This window comes from Homarus americanus, unplaced genomic scaffold, assembly GCF_018991925.1.
Source record: "Homarus americanus isolate GMGI-L3 unplaced genomic scaffold, GMGI_Hamer_2.0 scaffold45562, whole genome shotgun sequence".
NCBI lineage: Eukaryota > Metazoa > Arthropoda > Malacostraca > Decapoda > Nephropidae > Homarus > Homarus americanus.
The window spans coordinates 3,121,209-3,140,904 of NW_024744839.1; the positions used below are offsets into that span (position 1 = coordinate 3,121,209).

At 36.1% G+C, this 19,696-nt stretch overlaps 1 protein-coding gene across 4 annotated transcripts in view; it reads right to left on the bottom strand.

Moving 5' to 3' along the window:
• Positions 1 to 19,696, bottom strand: part of LOC121878148 (dynein heavy chain, cytoplasmic-like) — a 62,059-nt gene continuing 42,363 nt past the window's right edge. For all 4 annotated transcript variants that reach the window (XM_042384167.1, XM_042384166.1, XM_042384165.1 and 1 more), the window contains 16 exons: positions 17,093 to 19,399; positions 16,115 to 16,319; positions 15,764 to 15,975; positions 14,602 to 14,778; positions 13,546 to 13,769; positions 12,747 to 12,957; positions 12,143 to 12,384; positions 11,817 to 12,030; positions 11,293 to 11,487; positions 10,813 to 10,996; positions 10,297 to 10,440; positions 9,986 to 10,092; positions 9,584 to 9,787; positions 8,179 to 8,376; positions 4,311 to 4,479; positions 1 to 2,512 (listed from right to left, as the gene is read on the bottom strand). In XM_042384167.1, coding sequence (XP_042240101.1) covers positions 2,253 to 2,512; positions 4,311 to 4,479; positions 8,179 to 8,376; positions 9,584 to 9,787; positions 9,986 to 10,092; positions 10,297 to 10,440; positions 10,813 to 10,996; positions 11,293 to 11,487; positions 11,817 to 12,030; positions 12,143 to 12,384; positions 12,747 to 12,957; positions 13,546 to 13,769; positions 14,602 to 14,778; positions 15,764 to 15,975; positions 16,115 to 16,319; positions 17,093 to 19,399 — 5,253 coding nt within the window. In that variant the 3' untranslated portion in view covers positions 1 to 2,252. The remainder of the gene's footprint in view (positions 2,513 to 4,310; positions 4,480 to 8,178; positions 8,377 to 9,583; positions 9,788 to 9,985; positions 10,093 to 10,296; positions 10,441 to 10,812; positions 10,997 to 11,292; positions 11,488 to 11,816; positions 12,031 to 12,142; positions 12,385 to 12,746; positions 12,958 to 13,545; positions 13,770 to 14,601; positions 14,779 to 15,763; positions 15,976 to 16,114; positions 16,320 to 17,092; positions 19,400 to 19,696) is intronic.

Below are 19,696 nucleotides of genomic sequence, written 5' to 3' on the forward strand. Positions count from 1 at the left end.
TAATGGAATGAAATTTATTTAAAATGACTTACAGCAACTGGGAATAATACATTTTAAATAATTGTATGGCAAAATACAGACCTGATAGTGCTCTATACATTCTGATCACATAGACTACGTATTGGTATGACTCTAGTCCTACTTCTCTATCCACTTGTGAAGGCCAAATAGGTACTCAGGATATTTATTTACAATAATATACACACAATAGTAATATAATAAGTTTATTAGGGGAATATCATGTCTGCCAACAACCTGAACATCAGGTGTATGGGGGCGAGAGGTCAACCGGACTACAGAGGAGTTCCAACTCCCCCGAACAGCATACCTAAATCTTTTGCTGCGAGGGCCAAGGAAACAGTACTTATTAATGTCCACCACAAGACAAATTCCTCGGCTTCCAAAATAACAACAAAACGGGTTAAGCAAAGATCAAATTTTATACTTCAAAACAGCCGAGTGTAATTAGGTCCAATGGCAAGACTCCTTCCTAAGAACCTCCCATTGGATTTGGTTTGGTAAACTCAGGATCTTCAACAAAGCTTCTGAAGATTTCAAGACCTGGCCAGTCACCAGCCACTACACCAAAATTGCCTCGGTCAGTTACCAGATCCCAACCTCACACTCCAACAATACAGAAAACATCTAATATACTAAGAAACGGCCTACACCATACTCCAGTCTTCCACCCCCGAGCAACTCCCTATAAAACTGGTAAATTTACAATGAAACGACCATCTAATCAAGCAATACACTCAAGGAAAGAAGCACCCAGACTCAATTAAAGGTAAGACCCCATCTTCCTCACCTTTCAAAATCAACATGTTACACTTCAAGCGTGGTATTTATATTGAAAATCCTGTTGCTAAATACCTTTAGGAGAACCCACCTTCCTCTCTCATAGTGAATGTTAAATCTCGCCACAAAATCAGCCCCTTGAAGATGAAGAGCGAGTGTTCTCCGAGAATGAAGTTGGTGAACCAGACAGAAAGGAAAGAACATGACACCCAGTACCAGCAGGCTCATGCGTTACTGAAGAGTTGGCAACTAGTTTTGCAAAATGAGAAGCTGCTCTCTTAGGGATCCAGGATAATCTGAATAGATTAGGATTGAAAATGAAAAGTGGCCAAACTAGTGAAGAGAAAGAGCTAGTCCAGCTAGTGCACATCAACAAAAGAATATGTACTCCTCTGCTGTGCCCATAATAGTGAATGAGGAGAATGAGAGACTATGGCGCCGCATTAAAATGTTAACAAATAAACAACTCGCTCTGGTTATGAAGCATAAAGGTAACAGGGTGATGGCTAAAGTAACCGTTGAGGAATACCTTATTGACGTTTGTCACCAAATGATTCCAGAAGTCCCACCCACAAGAGGGGGAGTGATATCTTCCCCAGAGCCTTGGCCATCATTAACTGGGTCCTTCATGGAAGTGTCCATCTATGAATCACGTGAAGCTCGGTACACTAACACACTCAAGTGAAAGTCAAATCTTTCGGAAAGTTTATCTGAAATACCAGTAATTAAATATTTGCATTTGTGTGGTTATTTATACTGTATTTGTATTCTCAAATGTGTTATATGTATACATTACTAAAAAATCCACCGAGTTTCTTATCAAACTTTTACCTTTTGATTTTTATTAAATACTTAGTCAATGTTATCATAGATAATTGTTTTTATACCGTATAAGGATGCTGCCAAGTTTATTGAAATGCCCAGTGTTTATGAACGTGAAGACGTTTTTATAATTATATACTGTATATAGCTTCAAAGGAGATGACTTACATGGAAAAATAGATAAATTTACATGTAAGATTACATTGTGGTGTAAATTGGTGGCTTCTAAACTATTCATTCCCAGGTTTTACCTTTATAATAAACATCAATACAGTTTTTGATTGTTTCATCATATCATTCACATTAAAACAAATAAAAAATTATTCTCATTATACATTAATTCTTCACTCTTGTTTTATTCTTTAGTTGTGAGAAGGAACCTCCAAACATTCCACCATTCCATTGTACTTAAAATAATTTATGGTTATACAGTATTTAGATACATTTCATCCTCAAACATTACCTCAGAATAGATTGGTGTAGCAGTCTATCATCAAAGATCCTATTTGGCCTTTACAAGTGCATGATAGTTTATACTAAAACTAATAATTATTAAAAATCAATTTAGGTTTCAGTTAACCCAGTGCAAACAAAGAAAAACCTACCTACTGTATATTGGTTTCGTATGGATTTTAGTTAAGATTGATAGATGCCAAAAGAGCTACACCTCTCTCATAGAAGCTGTGGGGACTCTGGTTAGCAGCCATGTTGAGATCCACAGTGAAGAGAATGTCTGTCCTGGTGGCATTGAGGTACACAGGCAAAGTTATCTTGTCATTTTCAGTGACCTCAACATGTACCCAATGAAGGGTAACCATGGCTAGATCAGTCATGATTGTTTGAGTCAGTTGTAAGAAATTTTCCACACATACAGCACCCTGAAGCTTCAGACCTGAGATAAGAAGTAATGCAGCTTAGAAATGTTTTACAATTATCAACGATTATATTATCTAAGCTAGAAATGATATTCATTAATTTAGACAGAACACTATAAAACCATTTAATACCGCAAAATTGTTTTGGCAGTTCATCTACCTTACTATTCCAGCCTCAAATTTCTGGAAAAAGCTATCATGTACCAAGTTACTATATGTACATTTGTTAACAAAAATTATCTTTCAAGAGGGGTCCGATGAAATTGGCACTGAACAATCCCGTTGTCTCGCTATGGTTGGAAGGCAATATGATTCATGAATAAAAGTATGCCTCAAGAGCCTTTATCAAAAACCTTTGTTCGTGGGTTTATTTTGTTTCGCATAAGAACTGTGAAGATACTCTTTTACCAAGTGTACATCAAAGTGAAACATTGAATAACATTAATACATAACTGTAATACTTGTTAGGAGAAAACTGTAGTTACTGAATCCAGTGCAAAAACAGTCATCACACCAAAATGCACTTTGTACAGTAATTTATTTGTGCAAAAAAATGGTATAGAACTCATGTTTCTTTCCAATACAGTCATGCGTCGGTTAACGTCCAATCGCATATACGTCCGTGCCCCCCCCCTCCCCCCCCCGCGCATGACTGTATATGAGGTAGCCAGAAATTAATTAATTGCTTGACAATATAATATGAACTTGCTGCACTATATGGAGTGGAACCAGGTCGTGCAGATTAGCAGTGTCCAACTTGCCCAGACTAAGGTGCCGGACAAGTGATTTTTCATGTCTCTATGCCCAGCGGACAACCCAACATTTTGAGGTAAATAACTAGATGGGAATTCGTCAGGTGCTGCATGACCCCCATCTTTCAGTACATGTTTAACCATGGAGGTCATCAGTGTACCAGGATTAATAACCCATATCAGGTGCAGGTCATTTACCTCTACTTTAAGTTGCCAACCCACCTTTTAGTCAGTCGGTCAACATTTCAAAGGAGCCATCAAGCTGAGAGACTGTAGAAGTGAGGTGACAGGAGTAATCACCTCGCATGATAAGTGTTAATGCCACTAACACCAGATCATGAGGTGGTGGTGGGGGGGGGGGGGTAGTTAGAGTAGGTGTTAACAGGTGCTGCCTCCACCTATGCACACCCTGCAGGTGAGGTGACAGGAGTTATGACATCCCAATACAAGGGTTACCACCACTGACACCATTTAGATTTTGACTGTTTAAAGCTGTTTATCTGATTTTCTATTGCAAAAAAAATATATATATAATACTGTAATAAATAAGTAAATGTTCCACATAATCTACACAACCTGGGTGGTACCATTGCCTCCATACTGACCCCCCCAGTAATTGACTTGGTCTAGTCTGACTATTATGCTGTATGAGTAACATTTTAACTGCAGTAAGGTTTGTACAGATACCACAGTGATATTTCCCATACTTCAAAAATCAAGGGTAAACAGCCTCTGCTTCCTTGTACCACATGATGAAGGATGTGGTGCAGTGCAATAAAATTTTTTAGATTTTAAGTTTTTCTACTTATTTTTAAATTAAAATTTTTAGGTGGGTTTCTGTCCAATTGTGATGATTTCCAAGCAATTCATGTCCACTAGTATATTGTGGATAAAAAATCTGTAAATTTTGGTTTTGAAGACATTGATGTTTACTTCAAATAAGGTAATACTGTACAGGTACATAGTGATAGTTAATATAATTTGTACTTATGTACAAGAGTTTGGAACAGGCTACATGTACAATACCACTATGATAAAAAGTAACAGAATAACTGCAACATACCTTTGACGTTAAATCCTCCACGAGAGGTAACCTGGCCTTCTGAATCGGCAATTGAAACATCAAGCATAAGTTCCTCTAATGACCAGGAGTTAGCCTGAGCAACACACTGACGAGTAGCTGTAATGTAAGCTTCTGGATTGAAGAGCCCTCCAAGCCAAACTGTAACATTCTGAAAATAGATGAAAATAAGAAAATGACAATTCTGTTGCACAAAAAAGTTCCTGCATGTGTGCAAATGAGTACTTACCTAAGGGTGTAAGTACAGCAGAGATCAATGTAATGAAATCATGACATTCCTGTACAGTACTGTACAACAGTACATAATAATTAGTCACATTAGGTTAGCACTTGAGAAGGTACTGTACAGGGGAATAAATACCAAACATTACTTACGACGTTTAAAAAATTTTCTTTTAAGTACTATATGCATACAGATCCTTAAACAGCATGTTCACGAGTACCTATACTGAGATTTTGAACAAAATCAATTTTTTGGACGAAATGCCAAAAATTGTAAGGCTTACCCCTTACAGTATTTTTGGCCAAAAATACTTTTTCTCTCAGAACTAAAATATAATGTGCCTAACTATTTAAGTACATCCAGAATAATACACAATCACCAAGCAATGACCTCGAAAACCCTTAAGTGGCGAGTAATTAGCATTGCAAAAGAAATGTACAATTATCTAAAAATCACTTGAACAAGCAATAATTCAGATATCAAATTTTAGTTAACAGATCCTTAAGCAGCATGTTTAGGAGTACCAATACTGAGATTTTGAACAAAATCTATTTTTTGGACGATATTGTAAGGCTTACCCCTCACAGGAATTTTGGCCAAAAATACCTTTTCTCTCAGAACTAAAATACAATGTGCCTAACTATTTAAGTACATCCAGAATAATACACAAGCACCAAGCAATGACCTCGAAAACCCATAAGTGGCAAGTAATTAGCATTGCAGAAGTAATTAAAAATTTCTAAAAATCACTTGAACAAGCAATTATCCAGATATCAAATTTTAGTTAACAGATCCTTAAGCAGCATGTTCAGGAGTACCTATACTGAGATTTTGAACAAAATCTAATTTTTGAAAGAAATTGTAAGGCTTACCCCTTACAGGAATTTTTGGCCAAAAATACCTTTTCTCTCAGAACTAAAATACAATGTGCCTAACTATTTAAGTACATCCAGAATAATACACAATCACCAAGCAATGACCTCGAAAACCCATAAGTGGCAAGTAATAGCATTGCAGAAGTAATTAAAAATTTCTAAAAATCACTTGAACAAGCAATAATTCAGATATCAAATTTTAGTTAACAGATCCTTAAGCAGCATGTTTAGGAGTACCAATACTGAGATTTTGAACAAAATCTATTTTTTGGACGAAATTGTAAGGCTTACCCCTTACAGGATTTTTGGCCAAAAATACCTTCTCTCAGAACTAAAATATAATGTACCTAACTATTTAAGTACATCCAGAATAATACACAAGCACCAAGAAATGACCTCGAAAACCCGTAAGTGGCGAGTAATTAGCATTGCAAAAGTGATTAAAATTTTCTAAAAATTACTTGAACAAGCAACAATTCAGATATCAAATTTTAGTTAACATATCCTTAAGCAGCATGTTTAGGAGTACCTATACTGAGATTTTGAACAAAATCTAATTTTTGGAAGAAATTGTAAGGCTTACCCCTTACAGGATTTTTGGCCAAAAATACCTTTTCTCTCAGAACTAAAATATAATGTGCCTAACTATTTAAGTACATCCAGAAAAATACACAAGCACCAAGAAATGACCTCGAAAACCCGTAAGTGGCGAGTAATTAGCATTGCAAAAGTGATTAAATTTGTCTAAAAATTACTTGAACAAGCAATAATTCACATATCAAATTTTAGTTAACAGATCCTTAAGCAGCATGTTTAGGAGTACCAATACTGAGATTTTGAACAAAATCTATTTTTTGGATGAAATTGTAAGGCATACCCCTTACAGGAATTTTGGCCAAAAATACCTTTTCTCTCAGAACTAAAATACAATGTGCCTAACTATTTAAGTACATCCAGAATAATACGCAATGACCTCGAAAACCCATAAGTGGCAAGTAATTAGCATTGCAGAAGTAATTAAAAATTTCTAAAAATCACTTGAACAAGCAATTATCCAGATATCAAATTTTAGTTAACAGATCCTTAAGCAGCATGTTCAGGAGTACCTATACTGAGATTTTGAACAAAATCTATTTTTTGGACGAAATTGTAAGGCTTACCCCTTACAGGATTTTTGGCCAAAAATACCTTTTCTCTCAGAACTAAAATATAATGTGCCTAACTATTTAAGTACATCCAGAATAATACACAAGCACCAAGAAATGACCTCGAAAACCCGTAAGTGGCGAGTAATTAGCATTGCAAAAGTGATTGAAATTGTCTAAAAATTACTTGAACAAGCAATAATTCAGATATCAAATTTTAGTTAACAGACCCTTAAGCAGCATGTTTAGGAGTACCTATACTGAGATTTTGAACAAAATCTATTGTTTGGACAAAATTGTAAGGCTTACCCCTTACAGGAATTTTGGCCAAAAATACCTTTTCTCTCGGAACTAAAATACAATGTGCCTAACTATTTAAGTACATCCAGAATAATACACAAGCACCAAGAAATGACCTCGAAAAAAGTGGCCCGTAAGTGGCGAGTAATTAGCATTGCAAAAGTGATTGAAATTGTAAGGCTACCCCTTACAGGAATTTTTACTTGAACTAAAATACAATGTGCCAATAATTCAGATATCAAATTTTAGTTAACAGACCAAGCTTAAGCAGCATGTTTAGGAGTACCTATACTGAGATTTTGAACAAAATCTATTGTTTGGACAAAATTGTAAGGCTTACCCCTTACAGGAATTTTGGCCAAAAATACCTTTTCTCTCGGAACTAAAATACAATGTGCCTAACTATTTAAGTACATCCAGAATAATACACAAGCACCAAGAAATGACCTCGAAAACCCGTAAGTGGCGAGTAATTAGCATTGCAAAAGTGATTGAAATTGTCTAAAAATTACTTGAACAAGCAATAATTCAGATATCAAATTTTAGTTAACAGATCCTTAAGCAGCATGTTTAGGAGTATCAATACTGAGATTTTGAACAAAATCTATTTTTTGGACGAAATTGTAAGGCTTACCCCTTACAGGAATTTTGGCCAAAAATACCTTTTCTCTCAGAACTAAAATACAATGTGCCTAAATATTTAAGTACATCCAGAATAATACACAATCACCAAGCAATGACCTCGAAAACCCATAAGTGGCAAGTAATTAGCATTGCAGAAGTAATTAAAAATTTCTAAAAATCACTTGAACAAGCAATTATCCAGATATCAAATTATAGCTAACAGATCCTTAAGCAGCATGTTCAGGAGTACCTATACTGATATTTTGAACAATATCTATTTTTTGGACAAAATTGTAAGGCTTACCCCTTACAGGATATTTGGCCAAAAATACCTTTTCTCTCAGAACTAAAATATAATGTGCATAACTATTTAAGTACATCCAGAATAATACACAAGCACCAAGAAATGACCTCGAAAACCCATAAGTGGCGAGTAATTATTCTCATTTCAGCTCAAACAACCTCTTCCCATGTCATTCTTGGACAACCCCTGGTGGCCCCTCCCCTCAATATTTAAGCTATCATTTGTTTAAACAAAGCCTGTATACAGTAATCATAAAACATATCACTGATAATTATCTCTAGAGAATTCATTCCCCAGAATAACTTAATACAGTACCGTAATATAGTCCATCTACTTGTGGGTAACTGTTCTTTACACCTGAGAATACAGCAAAATTTACCTTGAGTTCTGTGGCACCAAACTGTGCAACCTGCTGAGAGATCTCTTGAAGTTGTCTTACTCTCTGTGAAAAGTCTGTTACCCACTGAATAACGGTTGCCCCACGTGGCACTGTGTAAGCCTTCCACTGGTCAGGGATGATGCCCTTTACCAGCTGACTCACCATTGTTCGGTGGTAATTTGTTTGCTTTTTCTCACCCTGAAATAAGATTGGATATGATTATGATAATTAGAAAAAAATTCTGAAAATTATAAAACAGAAAATATGATAAGCAGCTTAGAGACAGTTGCTGGGCCAAGTAGAAGTTTTGTGGTGAATGATTAAAAAAGTTTGTAAAGGATTACGAAAAAATTACCATACAGTACATTAAGGTGTAAATAGTTTTATGAGAACAGTTATGGAGACTATGAAATGAGAACTGGAGGCAAAGATGGCCTATTGGAATTTTGTTAATGATTTTTCTTATATACATGGAGTAATTCCAGTTGGCAACTAAATATTATAACTACAGTCAAATAGAAAACTTTAAAAATAATTACTTGTTTCAGAAATACAATAATTGACATGACCTTGGTATTCACTTACTGATCCTGTATTCTTCTAATATTTGGTGTTCTCAACTCTATTTCCTATCTTAAGAACTCTAACTACAGTTGATCACTTGCAATTGAACCCATTTCAGATATAAGCACTGCTGGTATAATGTGCTTGCCTCTCACCAATGTGGCCAAGGTTCAATTCCAGATCAGATGTGAGAACAGTGATGACTAGTGTGATCTTAATGAACATTACAGGTTTCCCCGAGCACACTAGTATTGTCTTGTACTAATTACACTGGATCTGTGAACGACTATCTCATTAGGAACAACTGTGGTATTTATCAAACCAACAGCTTCTATTCATTGTGGGAGAGGAAATTAATCTCTTGGCCTCATTACTGCAAAACAAGGGATGGCAGTATTTTTTATAAATACAATCTTCCCCCAAGAGCACATAAACCCAAAGTGACATGTCTAATCCAAAGCAAAACTTCCTCAGTGTCTTCTTTTCCACATACACATGGATTGAGAATCACACACATGAGCTTGACCTTCAATCTTAGTCTCTTCAAAACAGTTCTCCCACAATCATCTTCCACATTAACTATAATTTAATAACAACAACCTAACAAGTTCTATGATATTCTTTTTATCCATCATTAATTTGTTTGCATTCATTATCAACTGGTAAATTTTTTCAAGACATGATACCACATTTTTTAAATTTTTATTCCTCAATACCAAATTGACGTGTGCCTACTTCTCCAAAATAATATTAATCCCGTCTTGACAGCACCCTAGATTTCTAAACTATATTTTTGAAGACAAGTGTTTCAAAATATTAAACTGAACATATAAGTACATACCTTACATATGAGAATAACGTCACAAAGATCACTCCTCACAATACGAAGTAATTTGGCTCCAGAATTGACCTCGCGTTCAAAGTAACGATACAAGGGATCCTTGATGTTATCTAAAGTGCGACGTAATGTGTTAACCGATTCAGGCAGGTGGGAGAGCCAAGTCACAGCAGACTGTTGAAGTGTCACCATCCAAGAAGGTCGACCCTGGAACAAAAAAAATACTTCTACAGTCCTGGAAAACTTATGAAATAAGAAATGAATACTGCAATTTATTTTTTTTATGAACACTGTTGGTACAGGTATACCTTGCTATATGTTGTCTTGCCATACCTTGTTTTACTTATACAGGTACGTTGTTGATGAATTAAGAAAAAAATAAAGAAAACAAAAAAAAATTCTTACCTCCACATCTTTGCGCTCAGTGCCAGGTGTTTCATCTCCTCCATATGCTAACTCATCATCATCCTCCAGTACCTGCATCTTTAACAATTTGCTGAGCATGTCAGTACCTGTAAATGGGATATTCAATTAATTTGACCACCTGTGAATCCCTTTAATAAAGAAATAATAATTTTAATAGAGGTATTTTCTTTGATTAAGAAACTAACAACCCAAACTCATTGTGTTTAGAGCCTGTGTTAAGCTACAGTATCCCTGTTCTTTACATCCCAAAACCATTCTACAGTTAAGTCATGAATCAACTAATTACATACCTTTGGTGGTGAGGAGGACCTTCTCAGCATTGTTTGGCAGTCCCAGCCAGGATGGAGACTGGCGATCACTGAGAGATTCAACCCAGTGTAGGAACTGGTCTCTTCTGATCCCATCCGGCATGGTGATATTCTGCCCTTCATGACCTATATGGAAAAACATTAATTATTTAGTTCACTACCTGTGTGAAAAACTCATCAGGTTCTTTTGCAATTTGCAGCTCTATGAATGACTTTCTAGGCTTACATATTTTTTCAACCTAAACTCTCCTCACAGTTGGGTGTACAACACAATTTATACCTAAACACAAATGGTGATATAAATTCTTACGCTTACATATGCTAAGTGATACCCAAGACTATAGGAATTATTAAAATCACTTTCTTTTCTTTATGAACACATTTATAAAATTAAGGTCTTCAAAATGTGTAACTAAACATTAAAATATTTGTCCTCATCATGCTTTCCGATACAACTAAATTTTAATAAACCATAAACCATTGCTTGGTAAACCTTACCATCAACATTGCAGACAAGTGGGAAATCTGGGTCAAAGCTCCTTGGTGTAAACAGTTTAGCGAGGAATGAAGTCAAGAGTCTCTGGTCAAACTCATTATCAATTTTGCCACCATAGATGCACTGTGACATTAAAGTGGCCAAGGCATCCCATGGTACTTTCTCTGGTGGAAGATTAGTCCGTCCCTGCAAAGAAAAATTATGTACAATATCATATAAAAGCTATATATACTCTTCCAAGTTTTACACTGAACTAAGAAATTCATGTAAAGAAATATTAATAAGAAAGGGTCGAGTATAAAAAAAAATAATCATGATGAGTCAAAAATGGAAAAAAAGAGAAAAAAGAAATGAGATTATTTTTCATTTTAAATTGCATATACTATACAGGTACAATACATTCAGTGAATCATTAACTTATGCATGATAGATGAGGATTCAATGAAAATAAAAGAGTCTTTGCTGCAACACACTAGACTTACCATTGCTGTTGCCTCAATCCAAGTGTCAAGGGTGTCACATGCCACCCTCAAGTCCGACTCATTGAACTCATAATATTTGGCCCAACCAAGTGGTGCATAGCGTAGACGTTCTTGTGTGATGGCATGGAACCAGGCCAAGATAAAGTACAGACGTGCTCGTTCACTGGGAGCACGCATCATGCGTGATGCTGGTACCTGAATGAGTGCAAGACAGAGAGTGAGACATTTTATTTTTTATTTTATGCACTCTTAGGAATAAGTAATTATCACAAATGTACTTTCTTCTTTAAATGAAAACTTAAATTTAGAGAAGTGAAAATTTTAGAATTTTGCAAGTATCAAGAATACAATACAATACAGTACAATGATAGTTCCATGAAACAGCCTACTATATATTAATTTTTCCCCACCCTGATCAATTTAATAAGAAAATATAATAAAAATCAAGAATTGTTTACCACATACAGCACAGTAAATTCACATGCATTTCAACTTGAATATCCTTTAGCTATGGAAATACTTACTGTACTAAAGGTTCGCATCAAATTAGCCCGTACACCGGGTGGTGGCTCAAAGACAAACACACGACCAGCACGCAGGAGGTTGACAGGCAAACGTGGAGATATTTCCATTGTAAGGAAGAGACGGAACTGTGGGTGAGGGTGAAGTGAATGCAATTTCTTCTCCAATTGCACAAGCCAAGCAGGAGCCAGATGTACATTCTTAAGCATCACCCACCTATTTAGAAAAACAAATTATTTTCAAAGCATTGTCTATCATCACATCAACAGAAGCAAATATTCTTCACAGATAAAGTTACTTTATACTTTGACAAATAATGATAACTAACCTGCCATTTTTAACAGCAGAATTAATTGCTTTGTCTGCTTGGTTGAAGCCTTCAGCTGATCCTATTGCTATGGCTGTGATTGGTTTATTCAGCTCAGCAGCCAAGTCATCAATTCTAGCAGAGGCATCAAAGCCCTGGACAGCACACATGAGTACTGGAGTACTGGCCTTAACTTCATTCTCAACAACTCCTGCCATGTCAACTTCACGTTCACCAATGGCTAAGAAACCATCACCCAGAACCTATAAGGACAAAACACAATCTCATTACAGAAGCAGTCCTATATTTCAGCTTTGTGAGCAAGGATCAAGTCCCAACTAAGTCCCCAACTCTTATTATGTATTGTTAATTAAAAAAAAAGAAGATATTTTTGACATTAAACATAAACATACATAAAATAAAGATTGGCCCATTTAAATGAGAATTTTGTAAAAGCTACCATTATTATTAGTTGGTTCAAACTTACTTTATCATTCTTTAAAAACAACACTTTTGGTTTACTCTTACTTGAGAAAACTATATTTGGCTTTTAAGTTATAATACAGTACTGTAGTTCAATTATGTATCCAGGTTCCTAAAATATTTGTATTTATTAAATACTTACATTGTTTACAAAGACACTAATTGCAGCACATAACCCATCAGGTCTGAATGCCTGGATAGCCAACACTTGGTATACGGACTGACCAACTGGTGTGAGCTGTTTCTCTGTCTCCCAGACGTTTGGAACATTTACTTCAGGAGAATCAGATTCAAGCCAACCTTGGAAGTCCTTGTTACCCACAAATCGATCCACATTGCCAAAAGCATGTACTCTGTATAAAAATACCAGTATAATTATTAAGTGCTTAAAATTATAATATTATCAAGTTAGTAGTTCAAGCACTTATATCTCAGAATAAATACTGTACATTAAAAAGACTAACTTTGCATACACCTGTTATTAAGCATTAAGCAGGTTTAACAGTCAAAAGGACAGTATCTTATTTCTAAACCTATATGAAAACTTAAAATATATCTAGTAACAGTCAATCTAAGTACAGTACTGGGACCATCTTGATATGTACTTATGTGTTGGGTCAAGGAAGAACAAATAAATAGTAACTCCAGACCCATCTTTCAACATACCGTAAGTTATTCATCAAAATCGACCAACAAACTAGTGTCATCTCCAAACATCAACTGACTTCTCTCCCTTTGCACCCTATACATTATCCTTATTTTTCAAACCTGCATCCATTTCCCTTATTCTTCCCTCTTCTTATTTATGTATCCATGAAAGTTTGGAATCATTACAAATCCATTACATAGTCCTATTTCCAATGGGGAAATCTGTCTCTTCCTGAAACAGTCTAGTTCAGAATTACATAATAAACCTCCAGCCATAAATGTAAAGTACTTACTTGTTACTCAGCCTCAACATGGAATCTGTTTGTTCTGGTGTAAGGCCGGCCATTGCAGATATGGTCGAGTTCAAGAGACCCTCTTTACTCTTCAACAGGAATTGGAACTCAGAGTCATATGAACTCTCAGATGTGACACCACGGAGACGGATGCGAGCCAACAATACAGCAAAGACAATCTGGTCAGTGTGCAGCATACCACGTGCTACACGCATATATGTCAGCTGCAAAAGATGATGATTTTTAGTTGTATATATTACTTCCTTCTTCACTAAATATAATACTTGGAAGGAGAATATCTTAAAATTCACAAAATAAATCATTAGTGATGAAAAAGTACAGGAAATTAAATATAAACAAGGTGCAATAAATCTTTGTATACATGGTAAAGATCAGGACCCAAACAGCAGGTTGGAGCCAGGGTGATATTAACATTATAAAATTCTGTGTAGGGCGAAATGAAATAAGATCTCTCTCCCACGCACACACACAAAACTTTCATTCATATTCTCACTGACGTAAACGATGTGTTCTATGTTACCCCCTTTCAATCACATCTACTAGGAATTTACCATACCAATGTTTTATCTATTCTATCATACTTTTTCAAAATCCATATATACTACGTCACAAAAATTTAATTTCCATTCGCCATATTTTCCCACCCCTGTTCTTTAATGTAAAACCTTAACATATCCAATTCCTTTTCAGAATCCACAGTGCTATTACCCAAACACACAAAAACAATCAGTCCTTACCCCCTCAACTTCATTTCCCACTCATCACTCTGATCACATTCAAGCAAAATCACATTTCCCATATTAATTTGTTGTAACTATAAGTGGAGGAAGTGTTATTAGCCTCACATATCCAGAATAAGAGGGGAGGTGAGTCAGGCCCCAGGCAGATAACTGGCTCCCATGTCCATGACTACTATACTGTGTTCTGTACAGTCAAATTAATTTTCTTTTTAATTTAGCATTATTTTTCAGAAACTTTTCATTGTATACAAGTTATTGTTGTTTGGCTTAAAGTACTATAACTATTAATACTTACCCGGAAGAGATCATTGGTTATGATTGACAATCTGCGTGCATAATCAGTTTGGTCCTTGATGTTTGGATTGTTGGAAAGAACATCAGTGAACACATCAAGGAAGAAGTGCAAGGAGTACTGGTACAAGAAGTGAACTTGATGGAGAGCATCCAATGTGAAATAGATACTTGAACATGCCTGAAAAATAAAAATGGTTTCAATCCAGTTTGCCTTTGGAGATAAGCTTCAAAATACTTTCATCAATGACATCTTTACTTGTTAATTCTTGAGTGAAGTAACTGAAGTATGTCTATTTCTACTACAATTTAACAATAAGTTGGCAAATAAATTTTTCACCTACAATGGCTCGTTAAAATCTTTTTTTTAAAAAAAGAAGAAACAGAAAGACTTCCAGAGGTACATTATGCTATTAGTATTACCACTTTGGAACATATCCACCTGGAATTAAGGCAACATAACTGATGGGAAAACGTCATAACAAATAGGGCGTCATTGGGATTCATAAGGGGTGACAAATATTAGGCTCCCCTGGACAAAATAAAGAAATCCTTCCAAAGGGAATGTACAGCAATAAATACATGTTTCATTTCCAACATGTCAACACAACCCTATCTTCCAACAGAGGTTTCATAATATGCTAAGCCTTCAGTTGAAAATTTAAGGGAAAGTAAACATGTCTTTCAGGTGACGTGGAAACCAATGAACTAGCTCAGCTTAAAATTTTTCCTCTCATAACAACAACAAAGAATTCCTGATTTATGCTCTTAAAACAATGTATATGATCCATATGCTGTTTTCAATGATTTTCATGTTCTTCTAAGATGATATAGTCTCAAAGGACAGCAAAGCATAAAAGTAATTACGTATCTTGCTTCTGCATTATCAGAAGAATAAGGAATGTCTCAAGGGGGACAAACTGGGCATTTAGCCATCTTTTCCCTTTTTTATCTTATAGCATAACTTAATTCAGCCACAGGCTCATAAAGGCAAATAATTGATATTCTAACACTGAACCAATCGATAGGAAGCCACATTTGGATATGACAATAGCACATGGGTCTAACAAAAATAAATTTATATTACAATCCTTTACAGTATAATGCATTCAAAGCATTTAAGGTGATTTACTTTAAAATATAACAGTACATCAAATAAATCTTACCGAAGACAGTGGCAGATACTGCTGAGATACCATTTCAATCTCATGCATAGTCTTGTCTGTTTCTTGCACTTTCAATGAAATGTCAGCTGCTTCCTTCTTGAGAGTCTCCAGAGTTGTGATTACAGAATCATCATCCAAAATCTGGCCCTTAGCATCATTTAGTACTTGCAACAGGTTTTTCTCCAATTGCCTTAAGCGAAGTTGGAACTCACCTGTATTGTAAATTATATACTGTAAACTGTGCTGACAAATGTTTAGAAAATTGTAAAATTTACTGAAAGCCCACTTATGTACACATACTGTATTTCCTTTCATTCATATCAAAATCCAAATAATCTTGAAAAAACTCACCCTGCAGTTTGAGCAAATTGGACCTCTTGTCATCAATATCCGGACGTTCTGCCTTCAGAACTTGGTTCAAGCACTGAGACTGAAGTGATGATCTTGTCACAGTGAAATTAACAAATGTGACACGCGAGCAAATGTCAGGCGGGAACTCCACAGTTGGGTCACGAGTGGACAGGAAGATGGTAAATGCCGGGGATAAATCAATATCCTGAAAAGTAGAATAAGCATTTCAGGGCATTAGAATGAATTTATACATCATGCAAGAATCAACATGCTGTATATAAGAAATACACTTAATGTAAATAAATAGTAACATTTAATGATTCATCTGTTCATATCTGGTTCTCAAACACTAGTATACAGAGCAATAATTGCCAAAAATGAATAAATCAAACTAATCCAAATTTTCCATGAAAGTAATACCGTTAAAGAAATGCTTTTCTTATGAAGATAATTTTCTTTCTTTCATAAGACATAAAATCATGCCTTGACCTCACTTAAAATCTTGTACAGTAGTAGATTTCCATTTTTCTTTCTTCTACAATCTACCATATCTTTAAATCTTTCAACTATTCTTAACATTTCCAATTTCTTTTGCTTCATTTTATGTTGTACAAAGATTAACCAAACACAGCAATTCCAATTGTAGAGAAAACCTATGCTATCATCAGTAAGATACGCAGACATTAGAAAACTAATATATAGCTTTAGGAATGATTCCCCACACATCTCTTCATAAACTGATACAGTATTTCAGAAATTAAGGCATATACAAGATACATTAATTAAACTTAACTGTACAGGTACAGTATTGTAATATATTTTATGAAATATTGGTTAAATACAGTTTCTATAAATTCTCATTATGTCATTTACCTTTACAGCCTCAAACTGTCTTCTTAAAACACTAAATTTACCTCAAAATAGAAAAACTTTCTTATCTAAGCATTCAAGTAAGTTAAACACTGCACCAAACCATACCTGGTCTCCCAGAGTTATGAGTACGCGTCCTCCAGTCCTGCGAAGTTCGCGATTTAGTACAGGGTTGAGAATTGGATCATAATTTTCAACATCTTGAACCAAAAGTGGATTACCAAATCGGAGAGCAGATTCGAGATTCTTTCTGAAGGAGTCATCCAGGAAGCTGGTTCTAGTAATTTTCTTGTCCTTGAACTCATTCATGATGAACTCTGTGGCCTGACCAGATGGATCAATGATCAGTGGGTACCTATTGAATCTGTTTAGCATAATGGCATTCTCTGTACAGAGTTCATCTGCTGGAAGGGCATTTGCCTGCCATCTCAGTCTCTCGTCTGGATTCGACAAATACTCAGTTCGAGCAATATCTCCACGGAATTGGATACTTGCTTGTTGGAGATGATGACACCAATTTGTGAAAAGGTTCTCACGGAACTGCTGGTCAAAGTATCCACCATAAGCTAGGAATGCAGATGATAATAACACATCACCAATAATTGTTGACATTTGGAACTTGAATGTATCTGATGTTGCAGCCCAGCGATCCTTCTCAATACTAAGATTTCTTATAAGAGCCATGGAACGGTCAACCTTGGCCTGTACATTCTCAAGATCTGTTTTGATGGCTTGGGCTTGAGAAATGAGTACAGCATACTCATCCTTATAGGCAGCAATGGAGCGCTCAAGGCGATCGATGAGTGTTTTCACGTCTTCATGCTTTTTCTTGTTCTCGTCTGCCATATTTTCTAAGCTACGCAACTCATTTCTTAAAGGCTCCACCCTCTTCAGCATGTCAGCAAATTCTATTTGAGCTATGGCCCACTTCACCATTGGGCCACAAGCCAAAGAGGCACGATTGACTTTTTCAAAGTTGTAGTCTGGATTACTTAGGTACCTATGCTTCATCTTTTCTCTAATATCATCCATCAAGTCATCAGTGTTGAAATTAACAACAGTATTAATAAAGTTATCTTTCATAATAATTGACTTGATTGTCTTCCAGTCTGAAGTAGCTTCACCAAGAAGAAGACAGATGGACTCCAGAGCTAACTTAACCATTGGTGGAGGATTAGCCATTGATCGAACTTCAACCAAATGTTGCTTCTTGATACTCTTGACAGCATTCTGAGCATCTTGCACAGCAGGTTCCACCTTACTCAGATCTTTCATGACCTCTTCACGTTTGATACTGATGCCTTCTGTTTGGGCTTCAAGCTGTTCTTGAAGTTCTTGACTGGCAACTTTCTGTTTTTCTGCTTCTTGCTGGTCTTTGACCATCTGCTTCAACTTCAAATTGGCTGCTTCATTTTTAGCTTGAAGTTCCTGATTTTTGATGGCCAAAGATTTTTGCATTTGTTCCACCTGTTCAACTGTCTCGGCTATTTTGCCTAAACCAACATTCAGATGAAGCTGTTGCTCTTCAAGTTCAGATCTCTTCTCATTATACAGCTTTACAAAGTGGTTAATGAAGTCTAGATAGTGTCTTGGAGTAATAGCCATCACTGTGCTTCCTCTCTTGGCCAAACGAGTATTTGCTCGGTGGAGTGTCTGATGTACATGCACAAAGGCATTGATGATGGCATCACGGTGAGATGGAGGTACAGGTAGACTTTCATAGGCAACAGGGAAATAGTCTGGAGGGGTCCAATTCATCTTCCCCAGGTCAATACGATTAGTGAATTCCTTGCCAACTTGGAACAAGGCACCATTAGACCAATCTCCAAACCAGTTGAGTACACACCTGTTGAACAAGGCTGGGGAAGTAGCAGCTCGGTCCTTTAGTCCATCTGTGGATGGGTTCATAGTGAATACAACATGAAGATTCCGCATAACTTGTCCAGTGAACCATTTGTAAAGCTCTTCACTCGAGTCAAGCATTAGGCCTTCTCGCTGACTTCCTTCTTTACATTGTGTCATAAGTGTTGTGTATTCATCACCCTCAAATAATCCTGGCACTTCTCCATTGGCTAAGAGTGTGTTCATGCGTTCCAGGAAGGAGGAGTCGAGTACATTCGATTCATCAAGAATAAAGCAAATCTTCTCATCCTTACAGCCAGAGCGCCGCAGAACAGCCCTCAAATCCTCATCAAAATCTTCTGGTGTGTATTTGTTGTGAACCTTGATCTGGAAGATTGACAGTCCATTCATCCAAGCAACAAAGCGTGATAGTGTGGTTTTGCCAGCACCTGAAGCTCCAATGAGTAACAAGTGGCCCTGTGGTTGGCGGAAGATACGATCAATACGAAGTACATGATCCAACACCTCATTGAACAGTACCAAAGGCACATCCAATTCCTCTTCATAGAATACCTGTGCAGAAGTAGAAAACAGAAATGTAGTAGCACAATCAGTTTTCAGGATTTTGCAGTGCAAATTTTAAATACAGTATTTTCAATGCAGTAAAATTAATAATTTACCATACAAAACATATCAATTTAACCTCAGGTGTATTCGGTAACATTATTTTGCAATGTTCAAGATTTAAAATAAAAAAAAAGGATTCCATGAATTTTGTCGGAGTGTTAATACAACTGATTCTAGAGAGCTTAAGAACATCAGTGAACAAGGAAGTACTGTACTTATGAAAGAAGAAAGGCCAAAGGATGG